Here is a 15,301-nt window from a genome sequence, read left to right on the forward strand (position 1 = left end):
AGTCTTACCACACCAGGTTAAAGTCCAACAGGTTTGTTTCGATGTCACTAGCTTTCGGAGCGCAGCTCCTTCCTCAGATGAATGAAGAGGTATGTTCCAGAAACACACATCGACAAATTCAAAGATGCCAAACCATGCTTGGAATGCGACCATTAGCAGGTGATTAAATCTTTACAGATCCAGAGATGGGGTAACCCCAGGTTAAAGAGGTGTCAATTACATCAAGCCAGGACAGTTGGTAGGATTTCGCAGGCCAGATGGTGGGGGATGAATGTAATGTGACATGAATCCCAGGTCCCGGTTGAGGCCGCACTCGTGTGTGGAACTTGGCTATAAGTTTCTGCTCGGCGATTCTGCGTTGTTGCGCGTCCTGAAGGCCGCCTTGGAGAACGCTTACTCGGAGATCAGAGGCTGAATGCCCTTGACTGCTGAAGTGTTCTCCGACTGGAAGGGAACATTCCTGCCTGGTGATTGTTGCGCGATGTCCGTTCATTCGTTGTCGCAGCGTCTGCATGGTCTCGCCAATGTACCACGCTTCGGGACATTCTTTCCTGCAGCGTATATGTTAGGATGTCCCGAAGCGTGGTACATTGGCGAGACCATGCAGACGCTGCGACAATGAATGAACGGACATCGCGCAACAATCACCAGGCAGGAATGTTCCCTTCCAGTCGGAGAACACTTCAGCAGTCAAGGGCATTCAGCCTCTGATCTCCGGGTAAGTGTTCTCCAAGGCGGCCTTCAGGACGCGCGACAACGCTGAATCGCCGAGCAGAAACTTATAGCCAAGTTCCGCACACATGAGTGCGGCCTCAACCGGGACCTGGGATTCATGTCACATTACATTCATCCCCCACTATCTGGCCTGCGAAATCCTACCAACTGTCCTGGCTTGATGTAATTCACACCCCTTTAACCTGGGGTTACCCCATCTCTGGATCTGTAAAGATTTAATCACCTGCTAATGGTCGCATTCCAAGCATTGTTTGGCATCTTTGAATTTGTCTATATATGTGTTTCTGGAACATACCTCTTCTTTCACCTGAGGAAGGAGCTGCGCTCCGAAAGCTAGTGACATCGAAACAAACCTGTTGGACTTTAACCTGGTGTGGTAAGACTTCGTACTGTGCTCACCCCAGTCCAACGCCGGCATCTCCACATCATATTATTTAAGTGGAGAGAGATTGCAGAACTGATGTACAGATGGGATCTGGGTGCCCTGGTACATTAATCAAGAAAAGTTAGTATGCAGGTGCTTCAAGTTATTAGGAAGGCAAATGGAATGTTGTTTATCGCATTCAAAATGGGATATAAAAAGCAGGGATGTTTTGCTGCAGTTGATGGGTACTGATGGAACCACATCTAGAGTACAATGTTGTCTCCTTATTTAAGAAAAATATAAATGCGTTATAAGAAGTTCAGGGAAGGTTCACTTGACTGTTTCCTGGGATTGGGGAGGGGATTTATCTTTAGAGTTTAGGCGATTAAGAGGTGTTATTGAGACACCAAGGATCTTGAGGGGACTTGACAGGGTGGATGCTGAAAGATGCTTCCCCATGCGAGAGAGACTAGAACTATGGGACATAATTTTAAAAATAAGTGATCTCCCATTTTAAGTTGGCGATGAGAAGATGTTTTTCCTCTGAGGGTTGTGATTCTTTGGAAAACCCAGAGAACAGTTGAGGCAGGGTCAGAGGTAAATAGATTTTTGAGTAACAAGGGACTCAAAGGTTTTTTGGGGTAGGTGGAATGTGAAGTTGAGGCCATGATCAAATCAGCCACAATCATACTAAATGGTGGAACAGGCTAAAGGGGCCAACCGGCCTGCTCCTAATTCCTATGTTTGAGATCTGAGAAACTAGGGAGAATGAAGAATCGAAGGAAATTTGTATTAGTAAGAAGGTTGTTTAATGGGACTGAAGGTCAAAGAGTTCCCGGGACCTGATATTCTACATGCCCGTGTTGAAAAAGGTAGTTGTGGAGATAGTGGATGCACAGTGGGCCTAATGGTATTTTCACAGGACTAGTAATCCAGAAATTTGGCGTAATGCTCTGGATATCTGGGTTTTAATCCCACCATGCAGACGGTCAAAATTTGATTCAATAAAAATGGGTTATTAACGATTTAATGATCACCATGTTGGAAAAAAATCCCCATCTGGTTTGCTTTAGGGAAGAAAATTTTCCATCCTTGCCTGGACTGGCCTGCATGTGAGTCTATTTCCACAGCAGTGTGGTTGACTCTTAAATGATTTAGCAAGTCACTCAGTTCAAGGGCAGGCTGGCCCGGGCAAGTGGCCCACCAGCGATGCCCGCATCCAATTAATAAAAATAAAATTGATGATCATCCAAAATTCTATAGATTTTGGAATGGCTCCTACAGATTGGAAGATACCAAAAGCCACCCCATATTTAAGAAGGGAAGGAGAGGGAAAACTGGGAACTACAGATCTGTTAGCCCTACATAAGGAAATGCTGGAATCTGTTGTAAATTATGTAACAAATGGGCCCTTCGATACTATTGGTCTGATTAGGCATAGTCAAACATGGATTTATGAATGAGAAAATCATGTTTGACTAACTTGGAGCTTTTTGAGGATGTTACTAACAGAATTTTATAAGGGGGAAGCCAGTGAATATAGTAGACTTCGATTTTCAGAGGCTTTTGATAAAGTCTGCTACATGAGATTATTTAGCAAAATTAAGAGGTAATATACTGGCATGGATTAAGGATTAGTTAACAGGCAGAAAACATAAGAGTATGATTAAACAGGTCAGCTGTGACGAGTGGGGTACCGCAAAAAATTGGTACTTGGGGCTCAGCTGTTCACATATATCAATGATTTGGGTGTGGGGACCAAATGTGTTATTTCCAATGTCATGATGGATGACCCAAAGCTAGGTGACAATGTGGGTTGTGAGGAAAATGCAAAATGGCTTCAAGCAAATGTGTACAGACTTACTGAGTGGGCATGAAGAGCCTCCCCGAACAGGCGCCGGAATGTGGCGACTAGGGGCTTTTCACAGTAACTTCATTTGAAGCCTACTTGTGACAAGTGATTTTCATTTTTCATGAAGATGGCAGATGGAACATAATGTGGAAAAATGCAAGGTTATCCACTTTAGTGCACTGTATTTCTTAAATGGTGAGATACTAGAAAGTGTAGATGTACAAAGGGATTTGGGTGTCCTTGCGCAGGTGCAGCAAGCAATTGGGAAGCCTAATGGAATGTTAGCCTTCATCGCAAGAGGATTTGAGTATAGAAGTCGCAAAGTCCTGCTTCAATTTATAAAACCTTGGTTCGACTTTCCCTGGAGTACCATGTGTAGTTTTGGTTCCCTTATCGTTGGGAAGGATATTATTGGCATAGATGGAGTACAACAAACGGTCACTTTCTATGGAGCGAGATTGGGGAAACTGGGTCTGTATTTTCTAGAGTTTTGAAGAATGAGCGATAATCTCATTGAAACCCACAAAATACTTGGAGGTGAGCTGTTTTCCCTCGTTGGGGGGAGTCTAGAATCTGGGGGCACAATTTCAAAATAAAGGGGAAGTCACTTAGGACCGAGATGAGGCGAGTTTTTACTCTGGAGCATTGTGATCCTCTGGAATTCTCTATCTCAATGACTGGAAGCTCAGACATTGAGATGTTCAAAGCAGAGGCTGACCGATTTCTAACTACAAATTACATAACAGGATTTGGGGGTATTGTGGGTAACAGGCATTGAAGTGGATGATCAACCACAATTGTATGGAATCGTGGAGCAGACTCAATGGGTTGAACAGCCTACTCCTGTTCCTGTGTTCCTATCTCTAAGTTAGCTTTAGATTTGACTTGTCAGGCCCTGAATTTCAAATGTCCCAACCACTGTGCAGGCTATGCTAAGCATTCATTTGAGAAGTACAAAATGTGCATTTGTGTCATGCCTTTCATGTGGTCAGGTCATTCCAAAATAAATCCTACTGAATATATTACTTTTGAAAGGAAGATTTAAAAAATATTTTTATTCATGTTTTTCCATTTTAAAACATTACACAAATACAATTCCCCAAAACATAACTTAATCCCCCTCCCACAGCAACTAAAGGTGACCAGCTCCTTGAAATATACAATAAACGGCTGCCATCTCCAGTAAAACCCGTTAATTGCTCCCCTCACCGTGTACTTGACTTTCTTGAGGGATAGGAACTCCCATTAGATCTCCAAGCCACACGGAGGCACCCCAGCAGTACTCCCTTGAGGCAGTCAGCATGGTGAAGGTCAGGACATCATCCCTCGTGCCCACCTGCAGCGCCGGCGAATTTGACACCCCAAATATGGCCACTAAAGGACAGGACAGGACTCCAGTTCCATTTTCAGAATCGCAGACATGGTGCTAAAGAAGGAGACTCAAAAACCCTCAAACTTGGGTCAAGACCAGAACATGTGCACATGGATGGCCAGACCCCCTGAACAGCGCTCTGACTTCTAGTCCACCCCTGCAAAGAAACTACTTATCCTGGACCTAGTCAGGTGTGCCCTATAAACTACTTTGAGTTGGATTAAACCAAGCCTTGCACATGAGGATATGGAGTCACCCCCCCCCCCCCCCCGCCCCGTCCGCGGGGTCTCCCTTCACACCTCGTCATCTAAAATAGGCCTTAATTCCGCCTCACATCTGTCCTTAACCTCCTTCACTGATACTGAATCCTCCGATATAATCCGTCCATAAATACTGGAGGTGCTCCCTATCTCCGATCCTGTGAGTGAAAGAACCCTCTCCATTAGAGAGGTTGGCAACACCACGGGGAATGTCTGGAAAATTACAAACTTGTAAATATCTGAATAAGGCAGGTTTTGAGAGCCCAAACTTCTCGGACAGTTCCTCCAGACTGGCAAACGGCTCTCCAGAAACCGATTCCACCGACTCTCTAGCTCCTTCCCCTCTTACTCCCCCGAAAATGGCATTCAATCTCACCGGCTCGAACAGATGATTCCCACAAATCGGAGCCAGCTTCGACGCTAACCCAATTTAAAATGCTGTTGAAATTGTCTCCATATCTTAAGTGGAGGCAATCACTGGATTTGCCGAATACTTCGCCGGTGAGGACAGGAGCGAGGCCGTTGCTAATGCCCTCAGACCAGACCCTCTACACAAATTCAATTCCATCTGCACCAACGTCGCCCCTGATCGCTACACTAACTCAATACTTCCACATTCGCTGCCCAGTAATACAAGTTTGGCTACATCAAGTCCCCCTGACTGTCTATCCCTTTGAAGGACTAACCTCTGAATCTTTGCGGTCTTGCACGCCCATTTAAAGGACATAATCAACTTTTTGACTTCTCTCTCTCTCTCTCTCTCTCTCTCTCTCTCTCTCTCTCTCTCTCTCTCTCTCTCTCTCTCTCTCTTTCCCCCCCCCGCCCCCCAAACTCACTTTTTTCCAGGTTTATAGCCAAAGCGCCTCAGCCGCTCCATTATATCCCCCATGGTGAGGACTGAGACGTCACGTAACAGTTCATTAGCGTAAAGAGACACCCTATGTTCCACTCCTCCCTTCACTATCCCATTCCACTTATCTGAAGTACTTAAGGTGACGGCCAAAGGCTCTATCGCCAATTCAAACAAGAGTGGGAACCCCTGCCTCGTTCCCCTATTTTATTGGAAATATATCAAGCTCATGTGGTTGGTGTGGACGCTAACTGTTGAGGCCTTGTACAACAGTCACATCTAAGACACAAACTTGGGCCTCAGCCCAAACATCTCCAAGGCCACAAAAAGATACCCCCAGTCTACCTTCTCGATTGCCTTCTCTGCATCTAATGCAATGATTATCTTTGGATCTGACCCCTCAGGACGGGCAAGCACCACATTTAGCAATTGCCGCATGTTAGATGCAAATTGCCGGCCTTTATTGAACAAAACCCATCTGATCTTCACCAACAACTTGAGGAAGGCATGGTTCCAGTCTCAGTGCTAAGACCTTGGCCAATATCTTGGTGTTGACATTAAGTAAAGAAATAGGGTGGTAAGAACCACATTCCATGGGGTCCTTATCCTTTTTTAAAAGAAGTGAAATTGATGCTCGCATCTCAGGCAGTGTACCGCATGTTACTGTCCTCGAATATCCCCACTAATAATAGAACCAGCTGTCCTGCAAAACCTCTTGTAAAATTCCACCGGGAGCTCATCCAGGCCCCCCCCCCCCCCCCCCCCCGCCCCCGCCCCCCACTCAGCGGCTCCAACCTATAAAACCTCTTTTAAAATGTTTCAAACACCCATTAACTTTGTCCAGTGTGGACACCAGCCTGTCACCCGTGTTTCTGGCCTGGGTAATCCCTTGAGAGGCCACCTGCTGCCTCAACTGGCCAAGAGACGACTGGCCTTCTCCCCACACTCCTACGTAACCCCTCTCGAGCTCCGCAACTGGCACACCGCCTTGTCAGTAGACATCGTGTCAAACTGCATCTGCAGCTTCCTCCTGCTAGCCTGGAGCTCTGGGGTTGGGTCATTCGAGTACCTACGTGTACGTCCAAGATATTATCTTCTAACTTTTGCCGTTCCTCCCTTGCCTCCCTATCCATTTAAACCTGTGCGAAATTATCTCCGCTCTAATCACTGCTTTCAGGGTCTCCCACAGAACCGAGGGCGAGACCGACCCATTCATATTAAACGCCACATGCTCTTCTTAGTGGTTTGGCCATACTAAATTGCCTTCGTGTCCAACACATTGGCCCTTAAATTCATCAGATGAGAAAACGCTCGATCATTTCACTGGACCCCTAATGCTCAACATGACTTGTCTGACAGTGTCTCTCACTCCCTCCCCCTCAAATCGGCAAGTTCCCACCACGAGTGTGATCTTTGAAGGTGAAGACTGGAATCCCTTCTGAAAGAGGCAGGGTTTCAATGAGATTGATTGACTCGCCGTGTTCACTGACATCTGGGTGGGTTGTTAAGAAACCCATGGAATCCGTCTTAGATGCAGCTGCCATTTTACTGTGCAGTGTGGCATGTTCAACTCTAATTTGCCTTCTAATTCACATGTACCTCATTAACCTGAATGTTAAGGGAATAATGCAACTGTTGCAAACTGTTTAACCTTGTATAGTAACATGTATTTTTGTTTCAAACCCATTGAACCTTGTGGTTTTATTCTCTGAGCAATTCTGTTAAATCTCAAACTTTGTCTACTTTAAAGACAATGTTATTGATCCCTAACCGGACCTTACCAAAACCTTGGTTGATCTGTTCTAGGATCACAACAATACACATAAACACTTTCGGAAAATGTATTTGTTTTCCTGATGCTTATTTGTTGAAATATAATCCACGCGCAAAATGTGTGACTGGTCAGCAAAGCTCTTTAATTTGTTACAGCTTTTAGATAAGAAATAAGGTTGCAAAATCATGTTTTATTTGAACATGCTTCGACTGCTTCTGGCTAATGGATGCAGTGCCAGTAGGAATCAGCATCTCTGCCACTGGTTTGCCCTATCAGGCATTCATAGCTGCTAACACAGGCAACAATGATTGAGCATTGCAACCTTCGTCAGTGTGTAGATTATATGTACAATGGTTGCTACTGGTCTGATGCTGCATTCAGTTACTCATTTAGAACTACATTATCATTCTGAATGTATGGATCAGTACAAGCTGTCTGCTCTCGTAACTGCCAACAGGACCTCGGCACAAGCTGTCAGAAAGAATTGCTGAAAATTTCCAGCCTAGGTGTGATGCTTCTTTAACGTTAGAGGGCAAATCTTAAAAGAGGGATATTTAATTGCATTATGGTTGTATGATGCTAAGTCTATTTTTAAAAGTATATGTAGAATTGAACTGCTACGGTTTTGTTAGTTTCATCATAAAAATAGTCTGAGACATCATGACATGTTTTATATTTCTCCAGAGAGCTGCCATTCGTTGGTATGTTGCTTCATTATTTGTTTCTAAAATGAGTAGGGATATTTCTTTAGGTTTAAAAGAAAACACAAGATTCACAACTTAGAAATGTAAACAAAAATGAGCAGACCTACTGTTCTGTTTCAACAGCTGGATCAATTAGTTGTGGATGCAGCTAAAGAGAAGAGGGATATGGAACAAAAGCACTCCACTATTCAGCAAAAGGTACGTGGACAGTTGTAAAATCCTGCACAGTACAAACATCCCATGACATCTGGAAATGTATATGCAATTCAAATGGTGTGCATTTTTCAGACATTTGCTTTAAGTTATGTATTTTAACTATCGGCATAAATACAAATCCTTAATCAGTATTTTTAATCATATTTGTGGCATGCTGCATGTAAATCAGTGTTGCAAGATCAGTTCACAGTTATCTTCAGTGTGGGCACTAACAATAATGGCAGCTGCTATCCTAAAAAGAAACCTTAAACTAATTAAAGCCATTAGCAGGACTGTTACTTGTGAATTACTGGATTTTCTTTCTACTTATCTGACGCTTAAAAATGTAATCAGTTGAAATGGAGAGTGTTGCTAAAAATGGATTGCAATTTACTTAGTGTTTTTTTAATGTTTAAAAAATCCTTTTGGTTAGATGCATATTTCTCACTTTTTGAAAACAGCTGTAAAAATGTTTAGAATTTTATAATACAAATGTGTGTTGGAAAGGTGAAATAGACCAAGTGCCAGAATTTAAAACTAAAATGACAGATATAAAATACTGACTATAAATAGGACAATATTCAAGATTTAGTCTGAATAGTCAATTGTGCCATATTAGGGTTGCGATTCCTCATCGTCATGATATTTCAGGGGCTGAAAATTCCTCTAGATTGGTTTGAAATCAAGAATTCTTTACATGACTTGATGGCCACCTTTATTTGGCTGCTGTACCTTACTTTTTCCCCTGATGTTGTGCTGCCATCCACTTTAACTGAAATCATTTTTTTCTGTTAGCCTTGAGTTCTGCACTTGCTTGTCTAACCAGGCAAACTCTGAAGTCAAACTAAAAACAGAACATGCTGGAAATAATCAGCATGTCTCACGGCATCTGTGAAGAGAGAAACAGTTAACCTTTCAGGTTGATGGCCTTTCCATCAGAACTGAAGTTAATTTGAAAAGATTTAGGGCTGACTTGTGTGGGGCACAAGCATGTTCAGACCTGAGTTGGAAGGGAATATTTGGCTGGTATGGACTCAACTTAGGAGCAGGTTGATTTTCCACCAATAATGTGAAATTAAGCCAAAACAAATCCCTGGAGTCTAGCTTTCTTGACATTGGTGTCTTTGTATTTTGTCTGAAAATCAGTTGATCAGAAGTCAAAATTTCTTCTGAAACTCAACTGAACTAGCTTGACATCAAAAAACAGACATTGTGCCAATATTAGAGGTGAAGTTGTGAGAAGAAAGCCCAAAATATTCATCTCGTCTGAATAAAAAATATTTGTCCCAATCACACAATAGAAAGGTGTCTGTCATACAATGGTTAGCACTGTTGCTTCACAGCGCCAGGGAGTTGGGTTCGATTCTCGTCTTGGGTCACTGTCTGTGCGGAGTCTGCACGTTCTCCCTGTGTCTGCGTGGGTTTCCTCCAGGTGCTCCGGTTTCCTCCCACAAGTCCCGAAAGGTGTGCTTGTTAAGTGAATTGGACATTCTGAATTCTCCTAACGTGCCCGAACAGGCACCGGAATGTGGCGACCATAGACTTTCACCGTAATTTCATAGCAGTGTTAATGTAAGCCTACTTGTGACACTAATAAATATTATTATTGTTTCAAGATTGTGTTTTGCAACTAACTGATTGCTAGAAAATAATTGGAACACAACAAATCTCCTCTTTCCTGTCAGTAACTATCTTTTTTTAGTTCAGCAGTTTGAGCGATATGGTTAGACAAATACCACCGTATCAGTTTATCTTTAGGATTGAAGTTCAAATCTAGCGCTAATTAAGTATTTCCTTGTCAGATCCGATCTGAAAAGAATTTCACCAAGTTTCTAGTTGACATGCCCGTAGCACAAAGTTTTCTCTTAATTTGGCACATTAATACAAAGTTAGCTGTTTCAGTGGCAGTGATTCATATATGAAATGGAAACACATCAATATTGAGCATGAAATGTATTAACCTTCAGCTGAAGGGTACTCATTTTTAATTTCCTCATATAGATAACATATGTTTTTTTACTTATTTTTCAACCATTACTTTTAGATTGTTTGTGATGAATGACAAGTATTGTGCTTGTGCCTCTAAAGCAGAAGTTGGTGAGCTTGTTATCTTGTTCAAAAAGGTTGTGAAAGTTCTAAATATACATTCTGTTGCATCTTGAGTTTTAGATTTTGCAAAAATACTGAGTTTACAAAAGCACAGTATAGTAGTTAAAAACGGAACTAAATCCTGTCCGAGGTTTTGACTTGTGATGATGTAAGCATAATGTGACTTGTGGCAGAGCAAAAGCAGATCTAAAGATTGGCAGTGTTATTTCATGTTAAGATGATGATGTCCAGTTTCTCAGTGTCTTAAAGGGGTTATTTAGTTTCTAGAACTTCCAATCCCTGCAGTTGTCCAGGCAAAATATCCATATTATAATGGATTTACTTAATGAGAGACTAGTGAAAATCTGTGGTTCAGATGACCTGTACAAAATGTATTAGCCCTGAGTTGTATATGCCTCAATCGCAGCTTTAAGTTTTTTTTTGTTTACTGAAGTTTTCTTATTACACCCACCCCTTTGGAATAAATGTTCAGAGTAGTAGGTGTAAGTATCCTTCCTGTTTATTTCCTTCGATCTCATTTATTTTATTATTATTGGTCCGTGGACCCATAATCGGGATTAGCAGAAGAGTGCTTGCCAAGACATTTGTGTTCCCAGGTCTTGTTTTGGAAAAGCGAAGCCAGTCTCTTCGGTACTGAGTGGATCTTAGGAACGGGTTTTGGAAGAAGTTGGTTCTGACTTGTGTGGGATATGGAAATCAGCAGTCCTGTGGTTAGCGCCTTTTTATTCATTCGGGATATGGATATCACTGGCAAGGTGTGCATTAAGTGCCCATCCATAACTGTCCGTTGAAGTTCCCTAATAATGTCCTAGTGAAGACATTATCACTAGAATTACTTCTAGTTAATGTAGTTCAAGCTTTCGTTTCAGTGGTACTTTCTTCCGGGGCCGGTTTAGCTCAATTGGCTAGACAGTGAGGTCAGAAGTACGAGTTCTATTCCCATACCCACTGAGGTTATTCATGAAGGCCTACCTCCTCAACCTTGCCCCTCGCCTGAGGTGATCCTCCGATTAAATCACCACTCGTCAGCTCTCCCCCTGAAAGGGGAAAACAGCCCATGGTCATTCGGGACAATGCGGACTTTACCCTACCTTTACCTTTACTTCCTTCTAGGCTTGAGATGGTTTTCTCTGGCAAGGTTGATTACTTTCTCTGTAGATTCCGGATCATTTCAAGTTTATAGCAAAGATATGCGAGACACTCTCTGATTTTAGAGTAATAAAGCAGCTCTTTACATCCGCAGCGAGAAAGAGATTATTCCTTCTCATTCCAGGGTCTAAACACTTCTGCCAAGTGCTCCCATAAAGCATCACACAGGACTGTTATCAGGCAGAACACTGTCCCTGGCCAACCCACCGGTTGCCGGTTAGCCAATTGAACCAACTTCTTCCAAAACCTGTTCCTGAGATCTACTCAGTACCGAAGAGACTGGCTTCGCCTTTCCAAAACAAGACCTGGGAACACGCATGTCTTGGCAAGCACTCTTCTGATAATCCCGATTATGGGTCCACGGACCAATAATAATAAAATAAATGAGATCGAAGGAAATATACAGGAAGGATACTTACACCTACTACTTTGAACATTTATTCCAATTCTGTTTCTTGCCTGTTAACCAATTCTTAATCCATGCCAATATTTCCATGTGCTTTAAATTTGCACGCTCACTTCTTATGTGAGCCTTTATCAAAAGCTTTACGAAAATGTAAATGTGCAATATCTATTAGTTCTCCTTTATCTATTCTACTAATTACATCCTCAAAAGAACTCCAGTAGGTCTGTCAAATGTGCTTTCTCTTTCATAAATCCATGTTGACTTTGTCTAATTCCATCGATATTTTATGTGACTTGTTATCACATTCTTTATAATAGACTCTAATGTATTCCCCACTACTGATGTTTGGCTAGCCATGTTTTCTCCTTCCCTCGTTTTTTTAAATAGTGGGGCTACATTTGCAACCCGTCAATTTTTCAGGGCTGTTCCAGAATCTGCAGAATTTTGGAAAACTACAATTAATGCATCCACTATTTCCATGGCCACCTCCTTTAGTACACTGGGATGTAGATTATAAGGCCTTGGGATTTATTGTCTTTCAGTCCCTTTCATTTGCCCAGTGCTGTTTTTTTGTAATACTATTTGCTTAAATTTTTCCTTCTCACTGGTCCCATGGCTCCATAGCATTTCTGAAAAGTTATTTGTCTTCCATTGTGAAGACAGAACTGAAGTAGTTGCTAGATTGCTTTTCCATTTCCTTAACCTCTCATTAATCATCTGTTTTGCGCTATAAGGGACCTATATTTGTCTTCATTATCACAGAGTGCTGCTATTTTAGTTTGCTAACTCCAATGGTTATGGGCTCTTTGAAGTGGGACTAGGAGTTCCCTTGTTTTGATCAGGGATTATGCAATTGAATGCAATGTTTGTTGTCATATGGGATAATGTAGTTAAAGAAATGTTAATGTACACAAAACCCTCTCATTAAGTCGGCTGGCTTAATGTTTCATTTCGAAATTGTTTCTCGGGTTTGTTTCTCTAAATTGTGTTGCAATTTCTGCTTTTACATTTGTGTGCCGTCCCAGTCTGCATCAACATTGCATGTCAGCATCCTCATGGCATGCGTTATCGTGCGTTGGCCTCTTCATTGCATGTGTTGCATGTTAATGCATGTTGGCATTCTCGTTCTGTGTTGTGCGTTCTTGCTCACCGGCTCGTTGATCTGATGTCTGTTGGCGCCATTGTGAAAAAAGGTATTTGTTCTTGAGGGAATTTTGTTTTTAAAAAAATCTGGAGGCAAAGTTTTGCGGAAAGATTATCCAAATCATGATTTTTTTTTTTACATTTGTAATAAATAAATTTAGAGTACCCAATTCATTTTTTTTTTCAATTAAGGGGCAATTTAGCGTGGCCAATCCACCTACCTTGCACCTCTTTGGGTTGTGGGGGCAAAACCCACGCAAACACGGGTAGAACGTGCAAACTCCACACGGACAGTGACCCAGAGCCGGGATCGAACCTGGGACCTCGGCGCCATGAAGACTACAGTGCTACCACTGCGCCACCATGCTGCCCCAATCATGAATTTTTTAATGCAAGTAAACAGCTGAAGCCTGAACTGCTCATCCCTCTGAATAAAAGCCCATTTCTTGACTCTGAGTGGATTTCAATTTTGAAGCTTCGTGAGTGCCTGCTATAAGTGAAGCACTACAACTATTGAAGCCTGAGAGAGGTACATGTTACTGAATGCAGGTACAGCAAAAATTGCTTTCCTTGTCTCGAGCAATTGGGTGAAAAATACAAGGTGCCCCTGTCAGAAGGCTGACTCTGAAGATTTTGAAGCTCCCGCAAGTGTGGCCCTTGTTCAAGTGTGCAGCAGATGTGGTAAAACCATTTTAAAACCAGTGAGAGCACCATTTTCAGCAGACAAGGATGAGCATCGAGGCTGTAAATCACGCTAAGCCACTGCACCTAAAAGCATCACTGAATCCACAGTGACCGACCAAAATGGGAAAAGATTCATTTCGGAAAGCATCAAACACCGACTTCTGGAACATGCAGCTTAGTCAAGGCAGCGCAGAGAGTGCAGAAACCTACAAGCAAGTCACCTAACTGACCTTCAAGCAACACCAGCCCCATGTGGCAGATTCTGAATTAAAAGCCATCTCATGATACATAGAACTCCGGAGTGAAGCAAGTCATTCCTATACCCAAGGATTGCCTAAGAGAGTGTTATCTAATTTAAATGTATTCGGTATTTATTTTATATTTAGTGATTTTTATTTTGCAAGACATTTCAACAAGCAAAGCAGAGTGCTGCACATGCATGATATAGCACTTCAACTTGCGCATTCATTTTTCCGAATGAGGAATGGAACCTAACTTCAGCTTTAACATTGATTCCTACAGGAAGACATGGTTAAGTTATTTCAAGTTGCAATTTCCAGGAATGCAACCAGAACTTGAAGTGAGAACTTGCTGTAGTAAATTAATTTTGTGAATGAGGGTGTTGAAAGTGTGTAGACATTTGGAACTTCAGTGTCGGCATCAGTCCCGAGGATGGGGCATGGGGAGCATGTGGGGGGGGTGAGGGCAGGAGGACTGTTTCTACTTTTTTTCTGTTTGTTTGAAATTTTCGGAACAGTGACAGTGTACCGAAGCAGACCTTCCACCCAGCCTGTCTCCGCATTCGACATTGCTCGCATTCAGCATCGTCCGCACTCAGCCTGACTCCGAAGAACCCTGCCACCCCGGAACAAAAATCCAGACTTCCGGGTATTTTCTCCTGGGTTTTAGGAGCTGGGAAATGTTTCAGTAGGAGTGAAAATCCAGGCCTCAGACATGTGCTATGAAATTATATTTCCTTTTATGAAGAGCATTGAGGTTTCTCTCTCTGTGATAAATAATATATTTTTCATTTCACACCTCTTCTGCATTATTACCTTTCATCCTACCAGTACCTTGCCTCCATGTTCCTTCCAAAGGCCATAATACATCTGTGTAAAATTATATGCAATTTATGCAGTCCTCAACTAATATTCCATTCAATCCAATATGCCCATATTCTGTCGAACTTTGCTTGCAAAATAGTCAATTATATTTTTTCTTTTTTTTCCCCCCCCTCCTTTTTCTTAAATGCTGGTCATAGGCTGCCCTTCAGGTAGGTTTCTCTACAATATGTATGGTGACAATGATAGATTACTTTGGGATGACAAGAGAATAATAGTAATGCTATTTGTCCGACAAAGATGATTCAGCACCTTTGTATCTTCGCTAAACTCTTCCTACACTCTCACCTGATCTACTCCATATGGCTATTTGTATTCACTACTTTGTCTTCTATTCAGACCTCGGACCTGCCATCCGACAATAAATGTGATTGATTCTGAACCTCGATTTCTCAGTAACCATGTATAAAAATATTTTTCTTTGATAGCAGGTATTTGTGTATACCACAAGCCATCTGCAGAAGTTAGATAGTTTTGAAAGCATCAGTTTTGTATTAAACTGGATGAAATATCTGTTCTCTAACCTCATGCAAAATCATGGGGATCTTCACTGACATGCAGCAGGATTTTATTGCAGTTTTTC

The 15,301-nt window shown here is 42.2% G+C and overlaps 1 protein-coding gene across 4 annotated transcripts in view; it reads left to right on the plus strand.

Annotated features, from left to right (window-relative positions):
- The window catches only part of LOC140389775 (arf-GAP with coiled-coil, ANK repeat and PH domain-containing protein 2-like), a 131,866-nt gene that overhangs the window by 53,034 nt on the left and 63,531 nt on the right, over positions 1-15,301 (plus strand). For all 4 annotated transcript variants that reach the window (XM_072474288.1, XM_072474290.1, XM_072474289.1 and 1 more), the window contains one exon: positions 8,035-8,109. In XM_072474288.1, coding sequence (XP_072330389.1) covers positions 8,035-8,109 — 75 coding nt within the window. The remainder of the gene's footprint in view (positions 1-8,034; positions 8,110-15,301) is intronic.

This window comes from Scyliorhinus torazame, chromosome 14, assembly GCF_047496885.1.
Source record: "Scyliorhinus torazame isolate Kashiwa2021f chromosome 14, sScyTor2.1, whole genome shotgun sequence".
NCBI classification, from domain to species: Eukaryota; Metazoa; Chordata; class Chondrichthyes; order Carcharhiniformes; family Scyliorhinidae; genus Scyliorhinus; species Scyliorhinus torazame.